At 34.4% G+C, this 26,349-nt stretch overlaps 3 protein-coding genes across 10 annotated transcripts; 2 read left to right on the forward strand and 1 right to left on the reverse strand.

The window, feature by feature from the left end:
• The first annotated feature begins 512 nt into the window (after window positions 1-512).
• Window positions 513-12,798, forward strand: LOC105802344 (uncharacterized). 4 transcript variants are annotated; one of them, XR_001136165.2, is made up of 22 exons: window positions 513-943; window positions 1,010-1,072; window positions 1,177-1,343; window positions 1,442-1,502; window positions 1,586-1,663; window positions 1,749-1,808; window positions 1,928-2,032; window positions 2,343-2,453; window positions 3,324-3,365; window positions 3,514-3,627; window positions 3,703-3,890; window positions 5,294-5,583; window positions 5,657-5,778; window positions 5,935-5,977; window positions 6,079-6,170; window positions 8,085-8,133; window positions 8,785-8,855; window positions 9,014-9,133; window positions 10,103-10,203; window positions 10,654-10,784; window positions 11,582-11,627; window positions 12,512-12,798. XR_001136165.2 is itself a non-coding variant. In XM_012633927.2 (21 exons), exons 1-21 carry the CDS (start codon window positions 806-808, stop codon window positions 12,578-12,580), a joined length of 2,130 nt encoding a protein of 709 aa, XP_012489381.1. In that variant the 5' UTR covers window positions 520-805; the 3' UTR covers window positions 12,581-12,798. The 4 variants fall into 4 exon arrangements, 2 of the variants coding, with proteins under 2 accessions (XP_052479355.1, XP_012489381.1); XM_012633927.2 differs by lacking the exon at window positions 10,654-10,784 and having other exon boundaries at window positions 520-943; XM_052623395.1 differs by lacking the exons at window positions 1,928-2,032; window positions 10,654-10,784 and having other exon boundaries at window positions 516-943.
• A 3,974-nt stretch (window positions 12,799-16,772) lies between these two features.
• LOC105802343 (aspartic proteinase nepenthesin-1) lies at window positions 16,773-18,613 on the forward strand. The gene has a single exon (XM_012633923.2). It carries the CDS (start codon window positions 16,799-16,801, stop codon window positions 18,128-18,130), a length of 1,332 nt encoding a protein of 443 aa, XP_012489377.1. The 5' UTR covers window positions 16,773-16,798; the 3' UTR covers window positions 18,131-18,613.
• A 140-nt stretch (window positions 18,614-18,753) lies between these two features.
• On the reverse strand, window positions 18,754-25,910 carry LOC105802342 (CBS domain-containing protein CBSCBSPB3). 5 transcript variants are annotated; one of them, XM_052623969.1, is made up of 15 exons: window positions 25,656-25,910; window positions 25,401-25,569; window positions 25,174-25,306; window positions 24,126-24,290; window positions 22,714-22,792; window positions 22,483-22,596; window positions 22,290-22,356; window positions 21,525-21,630; window positions 21,388-21,446; window positions 20,487-20,593; window positions 20,281-20,414; window positions 19,950-20,032; window positions 19,760-19,849; window positions 19,121-19,292; window positions 18,754-18,984 (listed from the first exon to the last, which is right to left on the reverse strand). In XM_052623969.1, the coding sequence occupies exons 1-14, from the start codon at window positions 25,769-25,771 to the stop codon at window positions 19,122-19,124; spliced, it is 1,593 nt and encodes a 530-aa protein (XP_052479929.1). In that variant the 5' UTR covers window positions 25,772-25,910; the 3' UTR covers window positions 18,754-18,984; window position 19,121. The 5 variants fall into 5 exon arrangements, with proteins under 5 accessions (XP_052479929.1, XP_052479928.1, XP_012489376.1 ...); XM_052623968.1 differs by having other exon boundaries at window positions 18,754-18,987; XM_012633922.2 differs by having other exon boundaries at window positions 18,754-19,010.
• Between the last annotated feature and the right edge of the window lie 439 nt (window positions 25,911-26,349).

The raw sequence follows: 26,349 nt of genomic DNA on the forward strand, positions 1-26,349 counted from the left end.
ATTATTATAAAATTTAATCGAATTTGATTAGGATATTACTTAATGTGTTCACTTTAATATAATTTTGAGTTAAAATTATATTATATTTTTGTATTCAACTTATAGTTTTGATAGCATGAAATAAATAATATATATTTAAAATAGCAAATTAATTGAAAATTGAATGGGGTTGATTATTTTAATATCTAATTTGATTTATAATTATAAAAAATGCTGAGCGCGATGAACTTAGATTTGAATTTTAACCATCATTATTGTAACTCTAAAAGGAATAATTTAAATAAAATCGTAAAATGAATATAAAAAAACACTTAGTTATTATCCTTTGATGTTTAAAAATGGATTTAAGCAAATACGTTATCGCCACCTTTTAAGAGCAAGAACCAATGAGTGGAAGAAAGAGTCAGCCCTTATCGCGCTGCATTTCTATTTCTTTGATTTATCATATAAATATAATAATTAAATATTACCTAATTATTATAATATAATTATAATTTGTTTGTGAAAACTTAGGAAATTGAATATAATAATAATTATAGATATTAATACTATTGGCATGGGTGAATCTTTGCCGGGTGCTGTAATGAAATATATTGTCTTAGTTAACACGCTGGCACACTCTCGCCTTCCTCTTCCCTTTCCTCCGCCACTCCCACTTATTTCATTGCTTTTCCCCATTTCATGCACAACTTTCTTTGAAATTTGAAATTTGTTAGGTTAGGGTTTTTGGGACAAAAAGGGTCAGCATCATCGAGATTTGATTTGAGATTTTGATTATTGAGAATCAATCGGTGGGAGTAGGGGCATGGAGAACGGTCACGATGGGAAATTGGCGGGCAAATTATCGGGATTGGCCCTCAACGACAAGGAGCTCTTCAACGACGATAGCTTGTTTCAGGTCATGAAAGCCGTTGAGGCCGCCGAAGCCACCATTAAACAACAGGTCTTCTTCTTCTTCTTCTTTGAATAGTAGTAATAATAGAATGATAATTTATTCTTTGTGTTGCAGGCGGAAGAGAACAATCGATTAAGGTCTGAACTCCAGAAAAAAATTGAGCAACTCGAAAAATATGTAGGAAAATTAACCTTTTTTTTCTTCATTTTAATCAAATTAAGCTCTATATGGTTGTTATGCTTTATTTCTGCGCGAATTTATTTATATTTAATGGTAATCAGAAAGTGGATGGTGGTAGTAATCTGAATGCTTCAGCTGACAAAGCTGCCAATACCGATTTTAATGGAACTTTCACTGCACCTGCTTCTTCTTCTTCTGACAATAACAAGGGCCTTCCTATTTCTTTTCCCTCTTCACCTTTATCAGCTGTCTCTTTTCCCCCTACCAGGTACTTCTTTTTTACGTGGCGCCATGTAGCTATAATAACTGGAGGTGTTATAACATGAAATGTACCATTTTTCTGGTTTACTTGTTTTAATATGGTAGGCGTCAATTAGATGGAGAATATGATTCTACATTGCCTCAAGGTCTCATGCCGATTCCCAAAGTAAATAGTTCTTTCATGCCCTTTTACCGTGCAATTCCCCCCCCCCTTCTTATATAGACCGAGTAACTACTATTTCTCTCCAGGATGTTACCCTAAAGGCACGGGAACAAGAAGAAGAGATTTTGCAGTTGCGCAAACAGCTTGCTGAATTTTCTGTCAAGGTTGTCTCTTGCTTCTTTTCCCCTTTCTATCTTCATTGAAAATGTTTTAGTTTTGGATTCTTTAATAATTCATGGTTAATCACAGGAAGCACAAATACGCAATGAAAAATATGCTCTTGAAAAGCGCATTTCCTACATGCGATTGGTAGGTTCTAGCTTTTCCTTCCATTCACACAATCACTCATTCTCTTCACCTTATTTGTTTTATTGTTCTGGAAAGGAGAACTAATCTATAAAATAATTTTTGAAAAATGTTAACATCAGGCCTTTGATCAGCAACAACAGGATCTTGTTGATGCCGCATCAAAAGCTCTCTCTTATAGACAAGACATCATAGAGGAAAATATTCGTCTTGCATATCAGTTACAGGTTTTTTTATTGTTAATATATATGTTTATATGTATATTCGTTTTGACATTATTGGATATGTGCCTGTATCCTATTTGAGCATTGAACCATGTTTTCTGTGTTAATATTTCTCATCATTAATTCTCTAACTATTTCACATGTAAAAGTACCTTTTTTCTTCACACTTCTTTTCATTTTAGAAGATTTTCTATCATCATCTTGTGTGGTCTTGGTGCCATATATTTTGATATTGCATATTGATACAATGCTGATGATTTTATCTGTTCTAGAATCCATTTTCATTTCAATGTTCTACTTCTGGTTCTTTCAGGCCGCCCAGCAAGAAAGAACAACTTTTATTTCATCTTTGCTTCCCCTTCTGACAGAATATTCCCTGCAGCCACCAGTACCTGATGCTCAGTCCATTGTAAGCAATGTCAAGGTCAGTCTCTTAATTCATTCCAATTGCATCAATGGATTTTCACTCATACAATCTGTTTTGTTGCAAAATCCATATCAACTTGCTGTAAAACTGGGATGTAGTCTGTATTTTGTATCTATATTAATATTATTTATTTCATCAATTCAAATGGAAGTGTTCTATTTAATCCTATCAACAATATCAAAATGCAAGTGGCAAGCTTAATGCTATTCATGGGGGCAGATATCCCCTCCTCAGATACTGAAATGGTCGTTGTTGGTATGAGCATCTTATCTCTCGAAAGAAGAAGTCTCTGCTTTGATATCCTTGTTCTATCAAATCATTGTATCTGCTGATGATTTGCATTTGATTGAGTCATTTTGACTGTAGTTAGGCTAATTTCTGATGAATATGATAAAATAAGATAGCATTCTTAGAATTTTATTTAAAAAAGTGTGTTCCATTCATGTATCTTTGGAGTTTTATTGGCATTAAAGTCTTTTAGACAACTGGGAGATGATTTTGTTTCCAGTCCTGCAATTTCTTTATTTTCTCTATTTCAAAATTGCCTTTTATTTGTATGCTTGTGGGTTTGTATGCTTGTGGGTGTGTTTTCATTCTTATAATTTGAGGGATGTTTTAGCGGTCATAATAATGTTTTGATCCTACAGTTTATTAACATTATCTGTAGCAAAGTATATAATATACCTAGCTTCTATTTGCTTTTTTACCTTGATATCTCTGAGGAGACTGAGTAGAAACGAATGAGGCATAAATTAGATAAAGCAAGGGCACAAGATAGAAGAGTGAACAATTATTTTTAATAAGTCAAAACATTTATGTTTCTTTTCTTTAAATCAGAAGCATGAGGTTAGTACTTGACTTTTGCAGGTTCTATTTAAACATCTGCAAGAGAAGCTTATTGTTATTGAGGTATGTTTGTGGAAATGAAGTTCTTTATAATAGCTGGAGACATCCCGTTTTTCTCCAGTTCTGGTGGAGTTAAACTGGGTTAATTTGTAATCTGTATATATTTTTCTAAATACTTAATCATGTTTGTCTTTTTCTTTTGTGGCCTTAGTCAAAGCTTAAGGAGTCACAATATCAATTGGCACCTTGGCGGTCGGATGTCAATCATTCCAATTTTGCCCCCCAATCTCCATTACATTCCCTTGGTGCCACACTGCCTACATCAGTATGCTCATATTTCTTCTTTTGATTGTACTTTTATATCGTAACGATTTTCTTAAAGTCCTATTCTTTGTTTTAGAGCAAAAATGGCCTTGAATTGGTGCCACAACCAACTTATTCCCTAGGAAAGACGCAGTTAATTTCTGATGCTCAAAAAGACTTTAAATGGGATGTACCCAGTCAGCAGCAAGGTGGCTTGGGTGGTGGTGTTGCATCTAAAAATTTGGAACCTGATGATTTGGGGAGGTATTCACCTATAGCAAGCAGGTGAGCCTGGTCAAATGGAGACTGCTACTATGAACTGAATGTACAAATTACAACCATCTGCATTTGTTGGTGGGTTCTGTTTTCATTGAATTCTTTTTGTTGTCATGTATACATAAATAATTCTAAAGCTAAATATCCATGATGCACCAATGTGAACCTTCCATTGTGACATTATACTGCCTCCACATTTGATTATCTGTCTACTGGTTAACTATATTGGTATGCTTTCTGTTCTGCAGCTGCTGTTCTATGATCAGCACTCTGATCTCATAAATGTCAATCAAGCTTGCTTGCTTTCTTGATCATAAATTGAAGATGCTGAAACATATCATGCCTAGTTTTCCTATACTAAAAAATTTTCACATCATTCTTATTTTATTACTAACATATATTTTTTATGCATATCACTAATAGATCTATCAGAATTGTGCTTCACATGTTTTGAATTGTTTAATCTAAAACCGATGTCTTCATTATACTTTTGCCTTGTTGCCATTGGGAATAAGCTTCTTGGTTGTTTCATCCTCAGCTGGCCTGTCCTTTGCGATATTTTCTTGAATATGCTTATTTAGTTTACGAATAATTCAAGCAAAATGTTAAACTCTTAAATGGATCTTGATATGAATTAAACTTAATTGGAAACTTAAATAGCTGGAGTTGTCCCTTCTCTGATGTCCCCTGTTATATTAATGTAACTAAGAGATATTTCTTTTTTATGGAAGTTTGCCTGCTTTTTGGACTGCTAAAATCCATATGAAGTTCTTTCTGCTGTATTTGTCCTTTGTATGACTTGGAGGTGAAACAATAGCTTCTGCAGCTTACCTTTTTATGCAAGGAAATCTAGATTCTTTCTATAATTAATTTGTCTCAATTTGGTTAATTATGTATTATAGTATTACTGAGTATTTTCTTCCTTAGTATTGTTTCATTTTCTGCTTATGAATATTAATATTTTTGTTAGTATTATTCAAAATAATCATTTCCATGAGCGGAATTAATAACTCTAATTAGTTTATCTTTTGCATTCGAGATAAAGTTGAGAGAAGCTATTTGCAGATTTTAAAGCTAAATAAATTTAAATATGAAGAGAAAGAGAATTCAGTTCACCTCATTATTAGGGAATCCCAGTAGAGAAATGTGGCCTTTTTGTCAAGATTTGTGAGCCAAGTAATTCCTTATAACTGATATGCATATAAGCATTTTTGAGAAATAGTCAAATTAGGACACTGAAGTTGTTAGTCAAGATGGAAAAGATTATTGAGGTACATTTTCTTGTAGTTTTTGTTTGATTGAAGACGTGTAGAATTTTCTGTGAGGACATGGTGAGCATTTTTTTATGACAAGGGTATGACATCATTCAAATATGTCAAACTGAAAAAGGGGTTGATGTTAATGGTTTCCAGGGCTTCCACTCCCAATGAGATACCAACACAGCCGGCAGTTATTCCCAGTGACACCCACATTACAAGATATGGTGAAGATACAATTAATAAACAAGTTGCATTTCGTGACCCTGTTAGCAGTAGTGAGATGGATTATCCTGAAGCTGAGGGACACCAGAATGAAAGAGAACCTCCCTCCAACTGGGGTTCAGGAAACTCTCCTTATGCCGCTGCAAATGATGAGCCCGGTCCATCGTACCCTCCTTATCTACCACCAGTTCTTAAGGAGCCTTCGTCTTCTTTCTCTGAGGGTACAGTGTTACAGTGCTTTAGTGGTTGCAAGCACTTTTAGGACTATCTTAAATTGTTTATTGCATTCTGCAGCTGCAGAGGATGACCCACTTCCAGCTATAGAAGGTCTCCAAATTTCTGGTGAAGCTTATCCAGGAAGGGAACTCCAGGCATGCGGATATTCTATTAATGGAACTACCAGCTGTAATTTTGAGGTGCCTTTTCAGGATTTATTTTATCCGCTGTTTTAAGCATTTAGGATATTGGAACAAGTACTTCTTCGATGTATTTGGAGATGCCTTGCATTAGATAATATTTCTCTAGATTCGGAAGTATGAATATATAATGCGGTAATGTGCTTGCAATGGCAGTGGGTGCGTCATATGGAAGATGGATCTGTTAATTATATTAATGGTAGTTTCTTATCCTTAATCTTTGTGAGGTTCTCTAATTTATCTTCCCATGTAATCCCTGTTATTCATTGAATATGTTTCTAAAGGAGTTTTGGAAAACAGGAGCAAAGCAACCAAACTATCTTGTTACTGCTGATGATGTCGATACATACCTTGCTATTGAAGTCCAGCCTCTAGATAACAGGAATCGCAAGGTATTGGCTTTAATGTCATTTTCCATAACTGGCACCTTGTGCATTCATATGTAGCATGTTATCCTTCGCATTTTTGTTTTTACCTATGAATATGGTAAAGGGTGACTTATGAGCATCATAGGACAAATTGCAAGGTGAGTTTAGAACATCGAAAGAAAGAACTTTTTGAGGATGCAACCACTTATTTTATATTCACCTTTGAAGACCTATTTAACTAAATCCATGTATTTGATAGTTTGCATTGCTGAGTTATCATATTTTCTATATGTATGTTTAGCACGTAACAGTCATAACTTCATATTCAACAATTGGTTATTCTGAATTCCTTCTCTTCTTTTTCTTAATAGTGGGTTTGTTTTCATGTAAATACAAAATGATACATGTTGTGATGGAATTCCATCTCTAACTAATGTGGAAGCAAACAACAATAAAAAGAAATGGTAGAAAAAGAAAAACCTTGTAAAGTCCTTGTGTGCAGTTGTGCTATTTGCACCAGATTGGAATCCGTTCCTATTCATCTATTGGTTGAAGTGAGCCTTTAAGTGTTAATCTTTTTTCTTACTAAGCTCTATTGGACAAAAATTGCATGGTTCACATAACTTTGCCTCATAAGATCTTCAGGGGTTATATGCTGGAAAAAATTAGCAAAGCTAATGCTGATTTAGTTCTTATATTTTTGCTACATAAGTGATTTCTCTTTGCTTTCAGAATAATCTCTTTTATTATGTGGCTTAGCCTTGTGATGGCGTTGTGGAGTTGGCAAAGAGAATAATGGGCAACAAGGAGTTCCAACATTGAGTACTACATTGTTTACTCATACATAGGGGCTTAATCATGACTAACATCTGAACATGAGATTTGTTGAGGTTGATCCTTTATTGGTTGCAACTAAGATTTGAAAGAGACATGCACATGAAGGTCCCCTACAACCTATTAGCCAGGCTTTTCAGTTTAAGTGGTTTCTAATATTGACTTCTCATAATGCTACTCATCAACTCAAGGATTAACTTCGTTCCAACGATACCTACCATTCTTAATTCCTAGATCACAACATATTTTCCCAACATTTCCTTCTTAATTGCCTCAATATGTTAGTTCTCTCCCAAAATTAAATTAATTTATGCTGAAATTATTTATATCCTGTATTCTTTTAAAAAACGCCTCAAGTCAAAATGCTTTGATTGATATCAATTGAGCCTGTGGTCTTAAGGGCAAAGGATTTCCATTGAAATGAAGTCCTGGTTGACATTAGGTCCCGGGTTAAATCCTTGGACATCCCTTACACTCTTCCCTTATTAAAAAAAAGCTTTGATTGATGGGAGAATTAATTGTGCAATCATCGAAGTCCATAATTCTATCCCTAAGGGACATGCTACCATCTAAGAACCTGAGCCTTTAACTTGTGGCTCTTGAGTTTGATTCTTGGGATGAGAGAAGTAGAGTAGGGGGGCAGGAGGCTTCTCTTTCCATGATGTAGCCTGAGATCATATTTTATTATGAAAAAGAAAATCAAAACCCGGCTTTTCTTTTGTGCGTTTCAGACATGAACCATGAGATAGGGGCCTTAATGCATTGGCAATTGAATGCCCTGCATTTGTGACCTGGTTATATCATCAATTCATTTCTATATTGCAAGAAGTTTTTCCATTTTTGTATCTGCATTTGTTATTCCTTGCATGGTATGATTTCACCTATCTTGCTGATATAACATCAAGAGGTGCCAATTAGACTGGAGGGTTGCCATCTATAAAGATGAATAGACTGGTTTTTTGTTGTAAAAATTTGCAATTATTCTTTTTTGGGTAAATTGCACTCAGTAATATGAAATATGCAGGAAGAACTATTTTTGCATAGGGACACTATTTCTTATTGTTGCCTTCCATATTGTATAACTTGTTTTCTTTGTTAATTTAGGGAGAGCTGGTGAAGGTCTTTGCCAATGAGCACAAGAAGATCACTTGTGGTGAGTGATATTGATATTACTTCATGTTTCCCTAGCACAGCTTTTCTTTCTAATGTTTGCAAATATGATTTTCTGAAATCAGAGAGAACTTAGCAATTTCCAGTTGATTTCAATAGTGCAATTGTTGCTGCATTTAATATTGACTAATAAAGGGTGCCGGACAAACATAGACACAACAGTCAACCCTTTTGTCAGATTGACAATTGGTCAACAACAATATCCATGTTGGTTTGGCTTTACAATGCCCCCTGCCAATTACTTTTTTATCCAATACTTTCCAGTACTGTATCATCGTCATCATCATTTGCATATGGGGGATCAATTACTAATAACTGAATCCTAGAGATATAATTGGTGCTTTGGAAATTAATGACAACTTAAGAGGGGGGGGGGGTTCTACTTGTATCAGCATGATCTTGGTTTTTATTTTGTTTTTTCATAGCATCTGCTTTGGCTATGTTCTCTTCTACACTAGATTAAGCTTATATTTCTCTGTGCTTGAACAATTTCTGTGCATTTTATCATTTGAAAATAGCTAGAATCTCTGTGTAGTCTCTTGTTAACTTTTTGACTCATTTTCTTGCACTTGATAAAGAAAATTCATTACCTGCTTTTTCTCTTCTCCCTTTTTTTTCATTCTACTTTTAACAGATCCGGAGATGCTAGGCCATATAGAGAAGACTCTTTATAGTGGTCATGCTTCATATAAAGTTTCATATTCGGTATGACTTCTACATTTGCACGGTTGTTTTTTCTGCCTTGTTGTGCGATAATGGTTCCATTTAATTTTTCTATTGTTTATCAGCACAATATGTTTGAGCTATTAATTTTATTTAATGTGACAATGTGACAGAGTACTTTTAACTCTTTTATATTACAGGCAGGATATCTAGATATATGGGAGCCGGCTACATTGGCTATTAAGAGGGATGGTTATACTATTAAGTGTAGTGGACCCCATGGTCTTGTAGTCACCGACAAGTTTCATCCAAACACTGAGGTATGACTCATAATTTACTTGTTCTTTGGAGATCCTATTGGAATGATGCCGGAGTAGGAGGTTCAGATTTACAGCAAATTTGAGATCTAAGTTGATGGAAATCATGAGAAAAACAGGGGAATTGGATGATTCAAAGAGAATAAAAAAATCCCTGAAGTATGAGACCTTGTTTTCCTTCACTGGATCCCTAAGCTTCTCAGCATTAAACTTCACATCTGGTTGTTCTATAGTCCAGTACTCATATAATAACTCCAATCGATTTGGATGCATAGAGTTCATGATGCAGCGTACTTCAGAGGCTTCTCTCTGTTGGAGAGGAGTTGCTTTGAGCACCGTGGACTTCAACATTTCACTAAGATCGTGCACATTAGTATAAACCTCAGTACCCTCAATGCCTTGTTTTACACAGTTTCATAACATCGCTTTTCTTTTTTTTTTTTTTTCTACTTTATGGACAAACATGTATATTTGACTTCCCCTGCTGCCTCTTCTTAATTAATCATGTTGAAGTAAAGCTAACCTCATTTAAAGTAGTTTTTGAGGTTATTTGTCATAAATGAATCTAGCAGAATAAAGTTGAGTTGTTGCAGGAAATCAAATATCACAAGAGGTCTTATTGTTTTATTATAATGATAGGGATCCAGGATTAGACTAGTCTAAAAATAACTTAGAGGTGGCCTTTTAGATCCTAATGATAGTTAATATTCACTTTATGATGTTCCATATCATATTCTACATTTCTTGTCTGTTCAAAACAGCTATCCTTTGTGCAGTTAACAAATTGACTTAATACACTTGTGCCCATTTGTATCTTTCTGACGGAAATAATGGAATTGGGTTCACTGATCTTGTCTGCTTTTGATATATCTTTTCTTTTTCCTGAAGCATTAGGGATAGCAAGTACTTTCAAATTTACATTCTCATGTATTTATATATATATATTTATTTTGTGTTTATTGTTTTCTTTAGATTAAGATAACATTTGGAGAGCCTACAGAGTTTATGATTATTGGATCAAATGGTGCTCAGCGTCTGTTACGAGCTGATAGCAGCTCTCCAGATATTAGCTGGTAAGTTTGAAGTTTCTCCTGTAAGAAATAAATAATTGCGGATTACGAAATTAACAAGCTCCAAATCCATAAGCAAAGTAAATTTGAGGAACACCTCTTATAGTTCGCAAAATATTATTCTAAGAACAAGCAAGGTACTTCCATTTTATCCAAATGGAGACTTCCATAATCTTCTTTGATGTTTCATCCTGGAAGTTTTATGCTTAGGAATTTTGGGGTGGGGGCTATGGGGGTGAGGTGGGTGCCTCTATTTTTGCAATCAAAGCCCAATGGACCTTCCAAGCATTTACCTAATATCTACCTAGGTTACTTATGATATATACTATCATTAGGAAGCTCTGATGGCAGTGGTAGGCTCAATGTTATGTAGCATTAAAACCTTATTTAACTCCACTTCTTCATCAAAATATAGAAGGGTTGAAAATGGTTGTTATTTGCCAATTCTAACAGGCTGTGTTTCTTCCTCCCACCTCCTTTGTTTGTGTGAGCATACAAAATCGAAGCCATTTATACGGAATCCTATTCTAGCTAGACACAAGTTTAACATTTCGGTTTCACTGGCATTATGCATTCTGAGTTCAGTGAGTATAATCCTTGACTCTTTCCTCCGAATATGGGTAATACGAAATAATCACTTTTGATTACTTATTCCATCTACCTCTATGTACAATGTTGCATGTGATGAGAGAATTAAAAGGGGTGGGGGGGGGGGGAATAATACTGGAAGAAAGTGAAATTGAAAGGGACACGATCAGTGGGAAATTTGAAATTAATAGCTAGGCAGGTTTGTTTTAACATAAAAAAATCAGAGCCTTTTTTGCACGTTTATGGAGTATGCTAAAGCTTGTTGCCGATCTGAATTAGAGTAAGAGAGCAAATAAGAAGGCCAGAATTCCATGTAGATTTCATAGATATTATGCCCAAGGTTATGTCCATTATGTACTTGTAATGGCAGTTAGCTGAAAAGTTATTGAAGTTGGAGCGCTGATTAAATAAGAGGAAATATTGATATGAATTGATTCTTGGCTCCGAGGACACAAAACACTATCTTATAAGTGTCTAGCACTAAACTCGCCTTGAATGGAGGCCTAAATATATAGAATGGTTATGATTCAGCTTATATTCAAATATATAATGCCAGATCTTGAAATCGGTGCATGCCAACTTGGTGTCTTTTCAGTTAAACATTACACTTGTTCCCCTTTTTCTGTCTTCTTTAAACACCCATACGCTAATACATCCATACCTTTGTCTCTTTAATCTCTCTAGACAGGATGTTGTGAAAAGGTACAGCTATATTATATTATTTTATTTTACTTTTCACCCACAGTGAGTCTGCAGAGGGTATTGTATTTATGTTTACATTTCATTTGTGCAGTTCAAGAGATGCAATTGCGCTCACCTTGAGATTATTTATCATACGGGTATTACTCTTCCCTTCTATCCATTTTTCTCTTTGAAAGAGTACCAACTTGCATGCTCACTGCCACCGTAAAAATTCCAAAATAATTTAAGAGCTTCAAACTAATTGTTTTTCTGCATCTTGGATCTGTAAATCTACTTTCAGATATTTCTTTCAAGTTTACAGACAGGATAGCAATAATAATACTATGGGGTCCAATAATAATTTTCCTAGTTCTTAAAAAAATTGTACTAGTACAATTTCTAATGTTCTGCTTCAGTTGCATGCATCTGCTCTTGAACATGACTTGCTATGTATTTGCCAAAATTTCTTGGTTATTGCCTTAGTTATAACTTATGTCATTCTGGACTGGTTGACTGTCATTCTACTCTAAAATAGAAGACTTAGAGCACCTCAAGTCCTATGCCTTCAAAATTAATTTGATTTAGGCCTGTATTATCTTTTTCTGGATCCAAGGATGACACCTTCCCTCTCTGTCTTCTTGGTTTTGGCACTCAAATTTGGCCAGTAACTGTATAAGGCTCCAACCAAACAATTAAAATTTTGTTTACCATTTTAGCACACAAAATAGTCATACAAGAATTCAAACTTATCTTTGATGACAAAAAAAAAACTTTTCCACTACCATTTATTTTTGGTTTCGTTGTTTCAACTATTTTAAAGGATGAGAATCTATTTTGATATTTTGGTATGGTTTTGTAATGCATCTAAGCCAGGTTTTCTATGCGAATAACCTGAGATTTTGGCATCATATTAAAAAAAAAAGAAAAGAAAACCGAGTAGCCGAGTTTCTAGCATTTATAATAGATGTTGTAGGCTTGTTTTGATAGGGTTTGTAATCCTTGCAGCATGATGTGCTTACAAGATATTTTTCATGTGATATAGCTTGCACAGGCTGGTGGGAGGAAGAAAGGGAAAAAGAGAGGTTTATTCTTTAACAAGGTACATGGTTAACTCAGTATTAACTATTGATATTGTGTAGTGATATTATTTATTATTATTTTAAGACCGGCTATCTTGGCAAAGCCGTAACTTTTCGAGCTAGCTAGCTAGGTCGCTTTTGTGTTCAAATATTTTGTTTAAAGGCAGGCAGCTGTGTTGAGTTTGTAATTACAAACTGTATCAATATTTTTGGCCCCCAATGCTGTAATATATCTCAGCCCTTATTAGTATGTCGTCGTTATCATCATCGTCAATTTTCCATGTCTGCCTGTCTGATTCTCTTTTGGTTTTCACAACGGGAAAGAACGCATTTGGGTCTTATATTCACGAAAAACCAAATGAAACACAGTGATGAGATTAAACAAAATTTTTTTTATATAAAATTTGTCACGATCCCGATCCAGCTTGCTGGGTAGTGGTGTGAGATGCAAACTGGAATAATATTTTTGGGATTTTGTTATTCTTTTCGAATGGATATAATTTGTTAAAAGTAAAATAAAGGGTTTTTTTTTTTTTTGCCTCAAATCTGATTTGATTAACTAAAAATCTCGTAGGAATTCTATGTGGTTGGGGTCGATTATTTGAGTTAAAAAATTGAATCTGTTATATATATATATTATATTAATGCCAACTCGACTAGATTATGCCCAGCAACTAATTTTGCATTGTTTCCTTCCTTCTAAAAGGCAGAAAGTAGCAACTTTTACCAAGCCACGACAGGAAAAAAATGGAACACAGTAGCTATTTTCGTGTAGTAATGTAACCTTTGATTTTGTACAATTCAATATATAAAAAATAATTTTGACTCTGTGCAATTCAATAGGTCAATTAGACATTTAAAAAAAAAGTAATTATGGATAAATATAATTGTTTATCTATACTATTATTTAAAATTTTGATTGGTTTGGTGTTACAAGTTTTAGAAATTATGGAAATGTTCGTTCATAAGCAAAATAAGTAATATCATTTGAGGTTATTTTATTTTCACTTAAAAACAATGAAAATATGCTTGTGGGATTTGAACTCTCTCAATTGTACTAGTAAATTTTTAATTTATCATTTAACTAAAGTTTTATTTTAATATTTTATACATTTTAATTTTATTATGCATATTTTATTATCTACATCAATTGTATATATTAATAATGTTTTTGATTAAGTTGGTGTGATAAGTTAACTTAATATTGAATCAAGATTGATGACAATATCATGATAAATAATTTAATATAATTTTTTTTATTTTAATAATGTACATATTTCATTTGTTATTATTAATTAGTTCCAAACTATATGTTTTATCATTTATTGTGTGTTAATTTTTAACAAACATTTGTCTTCTAAATTCGTGGCTTCTACACGCATATGCGTGTGATAGGATTTCTAGTATATATTATAAGTTAAAGTAATGGTGCAGTAGACGATATGTCAACCCAAAGCTCGTGGTGGTTTTGGATTGCGTCAATTGAGGGGTCAAAATAATTCTTTCATGTTGAAGTTGGGGTTCAATCTTGTGACTGACACTAGTTCTCTGTGGGTTTGCGTTCTTAGATCTAATTATGGGGTTAAAGAAGGCATTTTCGATTCCTTAGCTAGTGGTAGGGGGTCTTTTTTGTGGAAATCTCTTTCTAAGATCTAAACCATATTCCGGGATAATATTTTTTGGTCAGTGGACAATGAAGATAGAGTTAAATGTTGGAAGGATAACTGGATTTTGGAAATTGGATCCTTAATTAATCTAATTCTTGCACATGCAAACCTTGATTTGGATTGTTTGCTTAAGGATATGGTTACAGAGGAAGGTATATGGAATTTGGATATTTTCAGGATTTGGCTGTCAGAAGATATCATAAGACGCATCGCGAGTATTCCTTTGCCTGATTCTTCAGTTGGTTATGATAGAATTGCTTGTATTAGGAGTGGTTCAGGGTCCTTTTCTATAAAGAGTGCCTACAAAATGCTTTCGGAGAACTCTTGGGATCAAAGAGGGAAAGTCTAGAACCTAGTATGAAAATTTTCGGGGATTCAGAGGGTTAGAATGTTTATTTGGCTAGCCCTCAAACAAAGACTACTAACATAGGTGGAACGAGTGAGACGCGACATTGGGGTTGAGGAGCGTTGTACGATTTGTGGGCTTTGCGTAGAGGATGTTTTACATGCTATCAAGGACTGTTCTGTGGCTAAAGGTGTTTGGTCACAAGTTATCCCTATGGACAAGTAAGAACAATTCTTTTTAGGAGATTTACATGATTGGCTTGAGTCTAATTTGAGAAATCGTCAAAGTATTTTCATGAGGGAGATCGACTGGCCGTGTTTCTTTGGGTTAGTAGCTTGGCGAATCTGGAAAAATAGAAATATCTTCATTTTTTAGGGATCATTGTGGAGTGTTGATGATATTATTAAATGCTCATACAGTTGGACTTTATAGTGCAAATCCATGCACAAAGAAGATCATACCAGAAGGTCGAAACCACACACAAATCCAAGCAGAATTGATAATTGGATCCTTTATACTTAGATGGAGCTGCTAAGATTGATTTTGGGGATGCTGCCACGGGTGTTATTATCAAGGATCAGCAGAGGAATTGGATTCTTGGTTTTAATAGACGGTTGGGACAATCTCTAATGTTGAGCTTTGAGGTATTTTAGATGGCATGTCTCTTATTCAGAGCAGAAGGTACGATAGAGTATTGATTCAGACAAACAGCTTAGAGGTTATTCAGGAAATTTAGGAAGCATCTTCAAAGACTTCTCATTCAGCTCTAATCGGGCGTATTCATCAACTTCTGTTGGAAACAGATCTTTGGGAATTCGAACATATTCCTAGATAAGAGAACGTAGAAACAGATGTTATTGCTAAACTGGCTTTAGACAGGACTACAAGACTGCAGCTATTTACAGTATGTCCCTGAATATTTCCAGATAATTTTGTTAATTTCTTCTATTTGTTTTACATAAAACAAAAGTAATGGTGCAGTAACGGACATGAGTAGTTTGTGAAAACTGAAATGTAGTCAAAATATCATCTATACAATCAGATAAAATTAGAACTTGCATATCGTGTTATATATCATATTAAAGTACATAAATATTTTTTTGAAAATTTGACTATTACAAATATAGTACAAGTCTAACAACTACATTATAAAATCAAACAATATGAAGCATAATAATGAACAATTAGATGAAAATTAGAAAAAAATAGAACAAAATTTTCTTCAAGGCATATACATATATTGTGATTGAAAACTTATACATGAAAATTACGAATGATAAAATTTATATCTATTTAATATCTTATATTAAATTTTTTACATAGAACACGAAAGGCCAATTGTATCCAAGTTTAAATGTACTACGCTAAGGGACAAAATGAATTTTAATTTGTAGAATTTAAATTTAAACTTCTGATTTTAATATTTATATATTTTACTATTTAATAAACTTTATTAATTATATCAGTTTTTTATAAATATATTTATTATATAACTACGTTTTCATTGTGTATGATATAATGAAATATATATTTGACAAAAAATTTTAAAAAAATAGATGGAGAAAAGTCTAGTATACATATTGATAAGAAATTAATTAGCAACAATAAGATAAAATCGTCCAAGGATTAATTTTTTTTATAATAGAACAGGCAATAACATATGGTTAGCCAAATTCCTCGATATGAGTCGAAGCAAATCCTTTGTGCTTTACAATCCCACCTTGATTCATTCATTTGTAGCTCTCTATACATCCTTGTTCTGGATTCCAAATTATCTTTAAAAAATTAAAATGATTTATTTAAGTCCGTTCAATTTAATTTGTAACAGAATATCTCATTTTGTTATTATTCCATAATAATAAAATATTTAAATTTACATTAATTTCCATATAATTTTATGATTATTATTATTTTAAAACAATTAGTTTTATTATTAAAATTTTAATTCAAACCAAATCGGATTAAATTTCGTAACTAAACTCTTGGACAGCTCTAATCACGATGATATCTCAATCTTCGTGCATGTTGGTGAGTGTCGCTTTGTCAAATTGCCTACATTGTCTCTCTTCAACGCTCTCTCCTAGTCTTTTTCTATTTCCCTACATCTACTCCTTTGTTTTAACTGTGTTATGTAAAGACCATTTCCACTCTTCATTTCTATATAACCTTAATCTCACTGATTACCTTTTGTAATTCACCCCATCACCCATTTCTCCTTTTACAATTTTTCTTTTACCATGGCTTCATTATATTCTTTGTGTTGTGTTTTATTTTTAGCACTAGCAATAGTTGCCTTGTATGTTTCGCCAGCTGTTTCGACGTCGAGACGAGGGTTCGAGCGCCGGAATGAGGTGGAAGACGGGTTCAGGGTCATGCTCAAGCACGTTGACTCGGGCAAGAATTTAACCAAATGGGAACGAATCCAACGTGGGATAAAGCGTGGGCAACGCAGGCTCCAGAGGTTGAGTGTTATGTTTTCGACAGCCATCAGTTCATCATCGGTGGTTAAGGCGCCTGTTGCTGCGGGGAACGGCGAGTTTCTAATGTACTTATCTATTGGGACACCACCGAAGAGTTACTCCGCGGTCATGGACACCGGTAGTGATTTGATATGGACTCAATGCAAGCCTTGTTCTCAATGTTTTAAACAATCTACCCCGATCTTCGATCCAAAATTGTCTTCTACCTTCTCTAAATTGTCATGCTCTAGCCACCTTTGTGCGGCACTACCCGAACAAACATGCGGTGATGGATGTGAGTATGTGTATTCGTACGGTGATTATTCCTCGACACAAGGGGTGATGGCTACTGAAACATTCACATTCGGCAAGGTTTCGGTTCCGAATATCGGATTTGGGTGCGGAGAAGAAAACGATGGGGAGGGATTTTCACAAGGTGCTGGCCTGGTGGGGCTCGGGCGCGGACCACTGTCCCTAGTTTCGCAACTGAAGGAACCCAAGTTCTCTTATTGCCTAACACCCTTCGATGAGACCCAAAAAAGTACACTTTTGATGGGATCTATTGCAAGTGTGAATCGCACATTGGGTGCAATCAAGACCACACCATTGATACATAATCCATTGCAGCCATCTTTTTACTACCTTTCACTCCAAGGAATTACAGTTGGAGGAACTCGCTTGCCTTTCAACGAATCAACTTTTGCATTCCAAGATGATGGCAGTGGCGGCTTAATTATTGATTCCGGCACCACCATTACGTATCTTGAAGAAAGCGTTTTCAATGTGCTCAGCAAAAGATTCATCAAGCAAATGAAGCTTCCCGTTGACAATTCAGGTTCAACGGGGCTCGAGCTTTGCTTCATCTTGCCGTCAGATGCTTCGGAAGTAAAGGTTCCGAAATTAATATTTCATTTCGATGGAGCAGATTTGGATTTACCGGGAGAGAATTATGTAATTGCTGACTCGAATATGGGATTGATTTGCTTGGCAATGGGGCGTTCAAATGGTATATCGATCTTGGGCAACATTCAACAACAGAATATGTTGGTTCTCCATGATCTTAAGAAGAAAACTCTATCCTTCGTCCAAACACAATGCCACAAGTTATGAATTAATTTGTGGCCTTCATTTTCATTTATTTGCTATTTTTTCATTTGTAGACGATAAATAAATCTTTTTAAATAAAATCGACGTTTGAATTTATTAGTAGTGCTAGCATCTCATTTCGTTTTAACACAAAAAATTCCTACTAGTTAATTTTAAAGATCATTTGAAGTAAGGGCTACCAAAGTTTCATTGTTAAAATTCGTCTCTTTTTTATCTATGTATGGAGGATGAAAATTTAGTAAATATCTTTGCCGGAGGCATTACCTCAAGTGATAAGATCCACTTGATCGTTTAGATAGACATTCCTAATAAATACATTATAACCACTAAACCTGTAACATGTTTCTAAATAAAATAATATTTCGTTTTTTACTTGTGCATTTTTTCATAAAATGCCAACTATTTACATGTATGCATCAAAGACATGGAGGTTTATTTGAATAAACTGTACCAGTCAAGGGACTTTTTCATATATTAACCTGGCATGATTTTATTGGGTTAGAGATGGTACGGGAGTATAACCCCATTTGACCTAACAATTTACTCTGCTTTTATCACAACACATCCTAACCTAGCTTTTCCGGCTCATAAAAATGCTAAGATGAAAACTACTAAAAAAAAAAAAATTAGTAAAGGGCAGTCCTTCATTGAGCTTTAGTCATTAAAAGAACCATGCATGTCAAAATAGTATACAAAATGCTTACATTTTCATACAGACTGTTTACTATTGTGAGTTACATGTGAAACAAAAATGAATTGTACATCATAATGGATTGAAATTAGTTGAAGTATCAAACCTGCTACCGTACACCAACAGCAGCTCCAATCGGCCAGCCATTTCTTGGGTCGATCTTATTCTTCTTCAAAGAAAAACACCCTTCAACTTAATTGATGATTCGAACATGATTAGTCTGAAAAGTTCAATGTTTCCTACCCTAGTTATATAATCAATGCTGTGATGTATGACAGATTATTAAATAAAATCGGCACAACCTCATAGTTTTGAGCGCTTTAAGTACACAAGCACGCCAATGCTGGTTAAGACAACGGCACCCGCCAATAGGCCTGTGTGAAAAGAGGCCCACCGAGTTTTCGCGGCTGTTACACTTGATTGTGATGTTATCTGCTGAGAGGAATCAGGAAAATCCAGATACAATCTTAAAACCTGTAAGACAGGAACAGAGAGTAATAAATTTAGAACAATATATTAGGAGTAACTACAATCTTTTCCGATTTTGGCTCTTTATTTCTCATATCAACAATTTTTTCCACCTTTTTTTATCCTTCATTACTTCGTTAAGATTTAAGAGTTTGATCTCAAAGCCCAAGTTGAGAACTAGCTTGAGCCTTGTTAGATAGAAAATCACACTAGCCAATGACCAACCAAGTACAATAAAGATCCAATACGAATGAAATGAACTACAGCTCACAGATTCAAGTTCAATTATGAAAACCTTAAATCCTAAAGCTGGGCTCCATAAACTTGTCCTCTTAAAGTGAAAAATCAATGAAAAATAATGCAATTTATCTGTGCAAATATTCATTAAAAAGTACCAAGGAAACCAGCAGCAGAGACAAAATAGGATGGTCCAGCAGGAGAGAACCAATAGTCAAATACAGAGAGTGAGTTACCTTTAGTCCTCGGGATCTAGTATGGTTAACAGCAGCAATAAGATCACTGTCCGTGATGAGTAAAACCTTATCACCTTCATCATCTTCATACTATATAAAAATGAGAGAAAAAAAAGGGAATGAGTACAAACAATAAAATTTGATAAAACCACAGAAAGTGAAGTACAAAATAAACAAATAATCAACTCACCAGAAGCTGAGGATGACTATGATCATTACTAGAACCAATTCTTTGCATAACAGCTAACGAAAGCTCGTCTAAATTCTCAATACCTGGAGAAAAAAATATAAATATGGTATTTTTGCATGCATGAAACATCATGGGAAAAAGGATAATAGCAAAGCCCGCAAACATGCTTACTATCATATTCAACTGCAGATTATATCTTTCTTTTCAATAATAAAGCCCAGGTGTGGATTAGGAAATCAGTGTATTGGTGCTTATAGGTATGAAATGGCATTTATTTATAATATTCAGGTCAAATTCTTTAGCAAGTATATTGACCTACATTGCTACGTACCAAAATTGAATCGATGTACACGACCCTTATGATCCTCAAATTTGAAGCAAAATGAGTTTCCAAGGCCAAGGGAAGGATAGGATGATAACCTTCCAGCATCTGCCCCCTCTGATGTCAAGATTGCAGACATTTCACTGAAATGTACATTCAGCAAGGTTGGTTCCAGTGTAACATGTTGGGACCATAATGAGACTGAATGAGTTTACCTCTGAGTGTCATAATCATCTGGCGGCTGTAAAGAAAGGGCAGAATCCCAGAATTTTTGCATCATTGTGCTTGCTATGTCATTAACAGCTCCAGAGCTACTTTCAACCTTCAAAAGATCAAATTTTCAGAAATAAAAATTTAATTTAGGGGGGGCTGTTTGACATCCTCGTGTGATAATATAAAGAAAGCTAAACAAATTATGGAATAATAGCGGCCAGATTCAAATAAGAAAATACTACACAGTATATTTGTAACCATATTATAGGGAACTTTGTCTTTTAACTTTTTACTTGTTACTGGTGAATTATGCTCAGTCGGACAAAACTGTAGACATGCCAAGTGCAATGGAATGAGTCAAGACCTTATCCAACAACTTGAGAAGGACTAACCTATATGTTTCTGTATGTACAAGTATCCCGACAACTCAAGAAGTATTGATCTATATATAGCCATCGATATAAGTAAGAGGTTCAGAAAGGGCTGAGAAAGTTCAGGCAAAAAGTTTTGAAGGTTAGTACTAGGACTTACACAAAAGAAAAAGTAAGAATAAAAGTAGTTTTCATAATTACCTTCAAAACTTGCAAATTTTAAATATTAAGGATTTCAACAAAATATAATGTACATGGAAATACTGCTTTCCAACTCTTTTTTTTTAATTGTTATAATGAAATTTAATTCATCTTGTCAACTATATAGTCCACCGCAGAACATATAATGACCCAAGGATTATAACTATTGACAAAAATATTTCCAACTCTGGACACTTGGGGTGAAAAGAATTGAGCTGAGCAAAGTTCTACATCTTCCCATTATGCCTAATAGCCATTGCCTAAACATCCAATTCATATACATGAAATACCTAAGGATTTTGATAGATATAAACATGCATAAAATACATACCATAGAAATTGCTGCATGAGTAATCTGCAGAACATCTACACAAGCAGCAACAGTTCCATCTGCACAACAGCCATTTCCACACACATCAACATGAAAAAATTGTAATCATAAAAATGTATGAAAGAACAAAAACTCACCTTTGTCTAGAACAGGAAGATGTAAAAACTTCCCGTCATGCATTATATGCAGTGCGTCAAGGATTGATGTTTCCACTTTTGCACATTCAGGGTTTGGTGTCATAACCTGAGTGATAAAGAAAAGATAATGTCATGACGAAGTATCAAAAGTCTTCTTCATACAAAATGAAAGTACAAAAAAGCTTATAACCAGAAACCATTTATGCTAAAAAATTGCAAGTTATGTCTTGGGGCCATCTAATGTCAAGAATACATGATACAAAATTGCACATTCTATTCCAAGATCAGATAATGCAATTGAGAAATAGGTAAAACTTAAAAGAAATCAAACATGTTCATGTTCCAAACTTCCAATTTAATTTAATTTAAGTATCACTGCAGAGTTTATAATAAACTATGCGACATAAACACTGTAACTGTCCAAAGTAAAGGTATCTGAGTAAACAGAATCAGTGACCAATTCTCAAAACATCAATTGAAAATGGTATTTAGAAAGCCTGAAAATGAACTTTCAACAGCCACAAATACAATTTATATGCAAATTAACAATTTATAGTATACTTCCAAAGACGGTATCAAGATGCACTTCTTAGATAAAAATCTATTCATGAAAATTGTCAAGCATACTAATTACAGACATAGAATTGCTCACTATATTGCTGATGTATTTATGCATAAAGCAGAGTTGAAACTCAGTTGTAAACTTTATTCAAATACACAATTTTTTAAACAAATGCACATCAAATCAAATGTATATGAGTGAACCTTTTCCACCATAGTCAGCTCGGGGGAGAGATTTTGTGCCACAACTCGCATAAGGATATCCTTTGAACTGCAGTGGGTAGTAAAGTTAGTAATTGCAAAAATATTGAAAGAGACCTTTAAATCCACACCAAATACATGTTACGGTGCAAAAGATCTCAAAAGCTAATATTAATCAGTTCATAAGAAAGGTTACGTTAGTATCCCCTGAATTTTGTTCCCCGTCATCATAACAACTGAATTAACCCGCAACTCCCGCATCTTTTTTGCAGCAACACGGACAGGATCTGATGATGAAACAATTGCAACCCTGGAAAAGGAAGAAGATACCAGTACAGGTAAAACCAATAACAAAACGAGCAAGGGTATTTAGGAAATTGTATTTGTATATAACAAGCCATTAGACAACTGAGACGGAAGAAAATACTTCGGATTTTCAGAAATTATAGTTGACAAGGATGGCTTGAACATCCGCTCCCTCAAAGTTTCTATGAAGGCATATGGTGCTGAAATAAAACATGACAAACAAAACAACTAATAACTGGTTTCAATCTGTATGGTACAAGCATTAATCTATACCCTTGATCACTCATCAAGTAAAAGATATGTAATAGACATATAAGTTTGTGCAGACGCACTTTGATATTATATATGAACCTTCTTAATATATACATGTAATGGCGAGGAAAACTTGAAAGTTGAGTCATTTCTATTCAAAAGTGCATTCAGCAACCACAAAAGCACCTGTAGTATTTGGCTCAAGAAGCGTGGTGCAGAAGCACTTTTGAGCAAAACCTAAGAGTGTTTTGCGGTTGTGATGGGCAAAAATCAGCTTTTGGCACTGCAAACACAATGCCAATGCAACCTAAATCAACTACAAATCTCAACCACACAACTGGGGTTTAAGGCTAGACAATAAATTGGAATCTTGCCACCAAGTAGAGCATTTATTAGTGATTATGCAACCATTAGTAACTAACTTCTATTTAAAAAAACAGCACACACAAAAAGTTTAAATACTGAAAAATGTAATGTGCTAAAAAATATAAAACCATGCTTTATGGCCAAAAAATTGAAACTACTAGCAGGTATAACAACCAATGCACCAAGCAATAAAGCACAAGAGTTAGTCCATAAAACAACAAAATAAGCACATTAAAACAGGAAATCATATTGAGAAGAGCCAAACTTTTTTTTTTTAAATGTACCCGTTCACATCTAATGCAGAGAAAAAAAAGCAACAAACTAAAGCATCAAAATCTATAATAGTATCAGGTGAAAAGGTTGGTTATCTGAATCAAACTAACTGGATCAGATACCAAATTTTCAAGCAGAACATGAAATAGTGTAATCCTTGTCATTTCATGTGCCAACTTTAGGTTGATATATGTAAGCACACACAAGGATATTAAATAATGCTAGTGATCTATTTTTATTGACACATACATCAGTAAAAAAATTGATGATGATGATACTAAAGAATAAATGATCATGTTTGCATGCATTTACAGCAACAAAGATGAGACAGCAAGTGTCTATTTTGGTGAATATCGTTGAAACGACAGAGGTAACAACGAGAGCTTATCAAATATATGCATGCAATGGCCTTGAATCATTAGAATGTTATAAATGCCATTAAAAAAACTAATGATGATAATAATAATGAATGAATGATCATGTTTGCATGCATTTACAGCTATGAAGAAGAGCCAGTAAGTGTCTATATTGGTGAATATTGTTGGAACAACAAAGGCAACAACGAGAGCTTATCACATATATGCATGCAGTGGCCTTGAATCATTAGAATGTTATGATCATTAGTATAGAAGAAAAATTAACCATTGCTTCCCCACTGGCGTTCAACCCCTTCCACTGCAGCAGCAATTGCACTTCCTTGCTCGGCAGCCTTCTCCATTCTAGAGATAGCATCATAAAGGCATTTTGTAATATCCAGCATGGCAATGACTTCACCATTTTCCACAACAGGAAGATGCCTGAATTTACCTGTCAAAAGAACCAGTTACTTAGGTTTAGTACATGCATGTACAATAGAATTTAAAGTTTTAAACAAGTACTGCTATTGTGATCAACCTTAGTTCAGCTCTGGCATATATCAAGTCAACGCTTTGCAATTTCACCATTGCTTAGAGAAATGGTACAATAGCTTTTGACAAAGGAAAATCCAGAAATGACATTGGACTATTTAAAACCACACTGATAATTGAGGACTATATAAAACCATAAAACATACTTTTAATTAAGCTAAAATTTTACTAAATTCCAATGGCCACCTTAGGTTCAGCCCACTACGTAAACTCATACATTTTGTCCAAGGGTTAAACCCAAAACCTAATGTGTGATGATTATAGAACATACTTTTAATTAAGCTAAACTTTTAGTAAATTCCAATAGTCACCTTAGTTCAGCCCACTATGTAAACTCATACACTTGGTCCAAGGGTTAAACCCAAAGCCTAATGTTTGATGATTATAGATAATTTCAGATCTAATCTGTCAAACCATTTATAGAAGACCCTGCATGAGAATCTAAATTCAACACCAAACCTTAGCTTTGTCACACATCTTTCTCACAGATAATTAGCTAACATGAGTTTCATGAACTAAAAGAAAGCAATAATATTCTTCCAACACTCCATCAACCCCCTAAGTCTTTTGCAAGTCCCTTTCTCTCTATTCAAATTTCTTCTAAGAAAATCAATTACCATTGAGTTTGAACCTTTACAAACGTGCCAAAGTTCCTTTCAAATGCCGTCAAAACCAACGCTGGAATAGGTTTTCTTTGTCCAAGATATATCCAATTATTTCTAAACAAAAATAGAATCCAGTTTTAGAAGGGTTATAGTGCAAAAAGTAACATAATCAAGCACCTCGAACCATCTTCTGAAGTGCCTCGATGGCCAAAGAGTCCGACGTTACAAAAATTGGACTACATGTCATTATCTTAGATACCACAGTCTGCTCCGGCCTCAACCCTTCTGCTATTACTCTAGTGGCAATGTCCTGGAAATTATACATACATAAATTTGCAATTTTACACACTACACAATAAGAACAAGGAAGGAATAAAACAGTCGAGAGATGCTAAATAAAAAACCTTGCCAGTAATGATCCCAGAGAGCAAGCCATTGGCATCGGTGAGCAACACTGCATCCATACGACGAGCTGCCATCCGCCTACAAGCCTCCGACACAGTGGTTCCTTCCGGGATGGTGAGAGCTTTGGACAACCTCAGCTTCTTCACCGTCCTCTCACCACCAACAGAACTGACAAAGAACGATCTTGAACCTTAACTAAAACAACATTTGTTAAAATGAACATTGAAAAGCAATACTAAGTAAAGGAAACTAACGAAGGAGAAGTCGGCTTGGCATTGTCGGATGTGTGAGACTTCTCAGGGGCAGAAGGACCTCTTCTATAAGAATTCCGGCGGGATGCCGGCGGGAGAGACACCGATTGGCTGGTCATTTCGTCGATTAATTTAGGCCAATCGATCAATTAAGCTTTTTAGGTTATTAGGGTTTAGGAATTTGAGTGGCCCTCCCTCTTTGACCACTCCCTCTCCCTTTCCACGGTGGATGGTTTCAAGGCTTCAGCCTCATTGTTGTCTGAACTCTGAATTTATATTTGATTCGTCCACTTATAATTAAACTGTCAATCACAAGCTACAATTTCATTAATTAATTGGGCTAATTTTATTAGTAGTCCCTAAATTATTATTTAGATTTTAAATCAATCCCAAAATTCAAAATGTTCTATTTAAGTCCTCAAAGTATTAATAGTGTATCCATCTAGTTTCTTTCATCATTCTAGCCATCAAATTAGGAGATATATGTTAGCTCAAATATAATGTAGAGCATATTTAAATTAAATGTATCAAATTTTAAATATATATATACCTATCACATAAATTATTTGAATTTGACACGCTATAAAAAAATAGTCTTACTAAATCTTAATGGTGCTATTATTTAGTAAGTTAGACCTAAATTACCTATAAATAGGTGTACATATGTTTAAAATTTGATCTACATATTTTAAAATGG

Source organism: Gossypium raimondii, chromosome 11, assembly GCF_025698545.1.
Source record: "Gossypium raimondii isolate GPD5lz chromosome 11, ASM2569854v1, whole genome shotgun sequence".
Classification (NCBI taxonomy): domain Eukaryota; kingdom Viridiplantae; phylum Streptophyta; class Magnoliopsida; order Malvales; family Malvaceae; genus Gossypium; species Gossypium raimondii.

What these genes read in the sequence shown, in the direction of transcription:
- LOC105802344 (XM_012633927.2), top strand. Translation starts at nt 806, where the DNA reads ATGGAGAACGGTCACGATGGGAAATTGGCGGGCAAATTATCGGGATTG. An exon ending in GCATTTCCTACATGCGATTG is followed by an intron (nt 1,809 to 1,927) that starts GTAGGTTCTAGC and finishes TGTTAACATCAG; the next exon opens with GCCTTTGATCAGCAACAACA. An exon ending in GCACAAGAAGATCACTTGTG is followed by an intron (nt 8,134 to 8,784) that starts GTGAGTGATATT and finishes TACTTTTAACAG; the next exon opens with ATCCGGAGATGCTAGGCCAT.
- LOC105802343 (XM_012633923.2), top strand. Translation starts at nt 16,799, where the DNA reads ATGGCTTCATTATATTCTTTGTGTTGTGTTTTATTTTTAGCACTAGCA.
- LOC105802342 (XM_052623969.1), bottom strand. Translation starts at nt 25,771, where the DNA reads ATGACCAGCCAATCGGTGTCTCTCCCGCCGGCATCCCGCCGGAATTCT. An exon ending in CTGGGATCATTACTGGCAAG is followed by an intron (nt 25,307 to 25,400) that starts GTTTTTTATTTA and finishes TATAATTTCCAG; the next exon opens with GACATTGCCACTAGAGTAAT. An exon ending in AAAATTCAGGGGATACTAAC is followed by an intron (nt 22,357 to 22,482) that starts GTAACCTTTCTT and finishes TACCCACTGCAG; the next exon opens with TTCAAAGGATATCCTTATGC.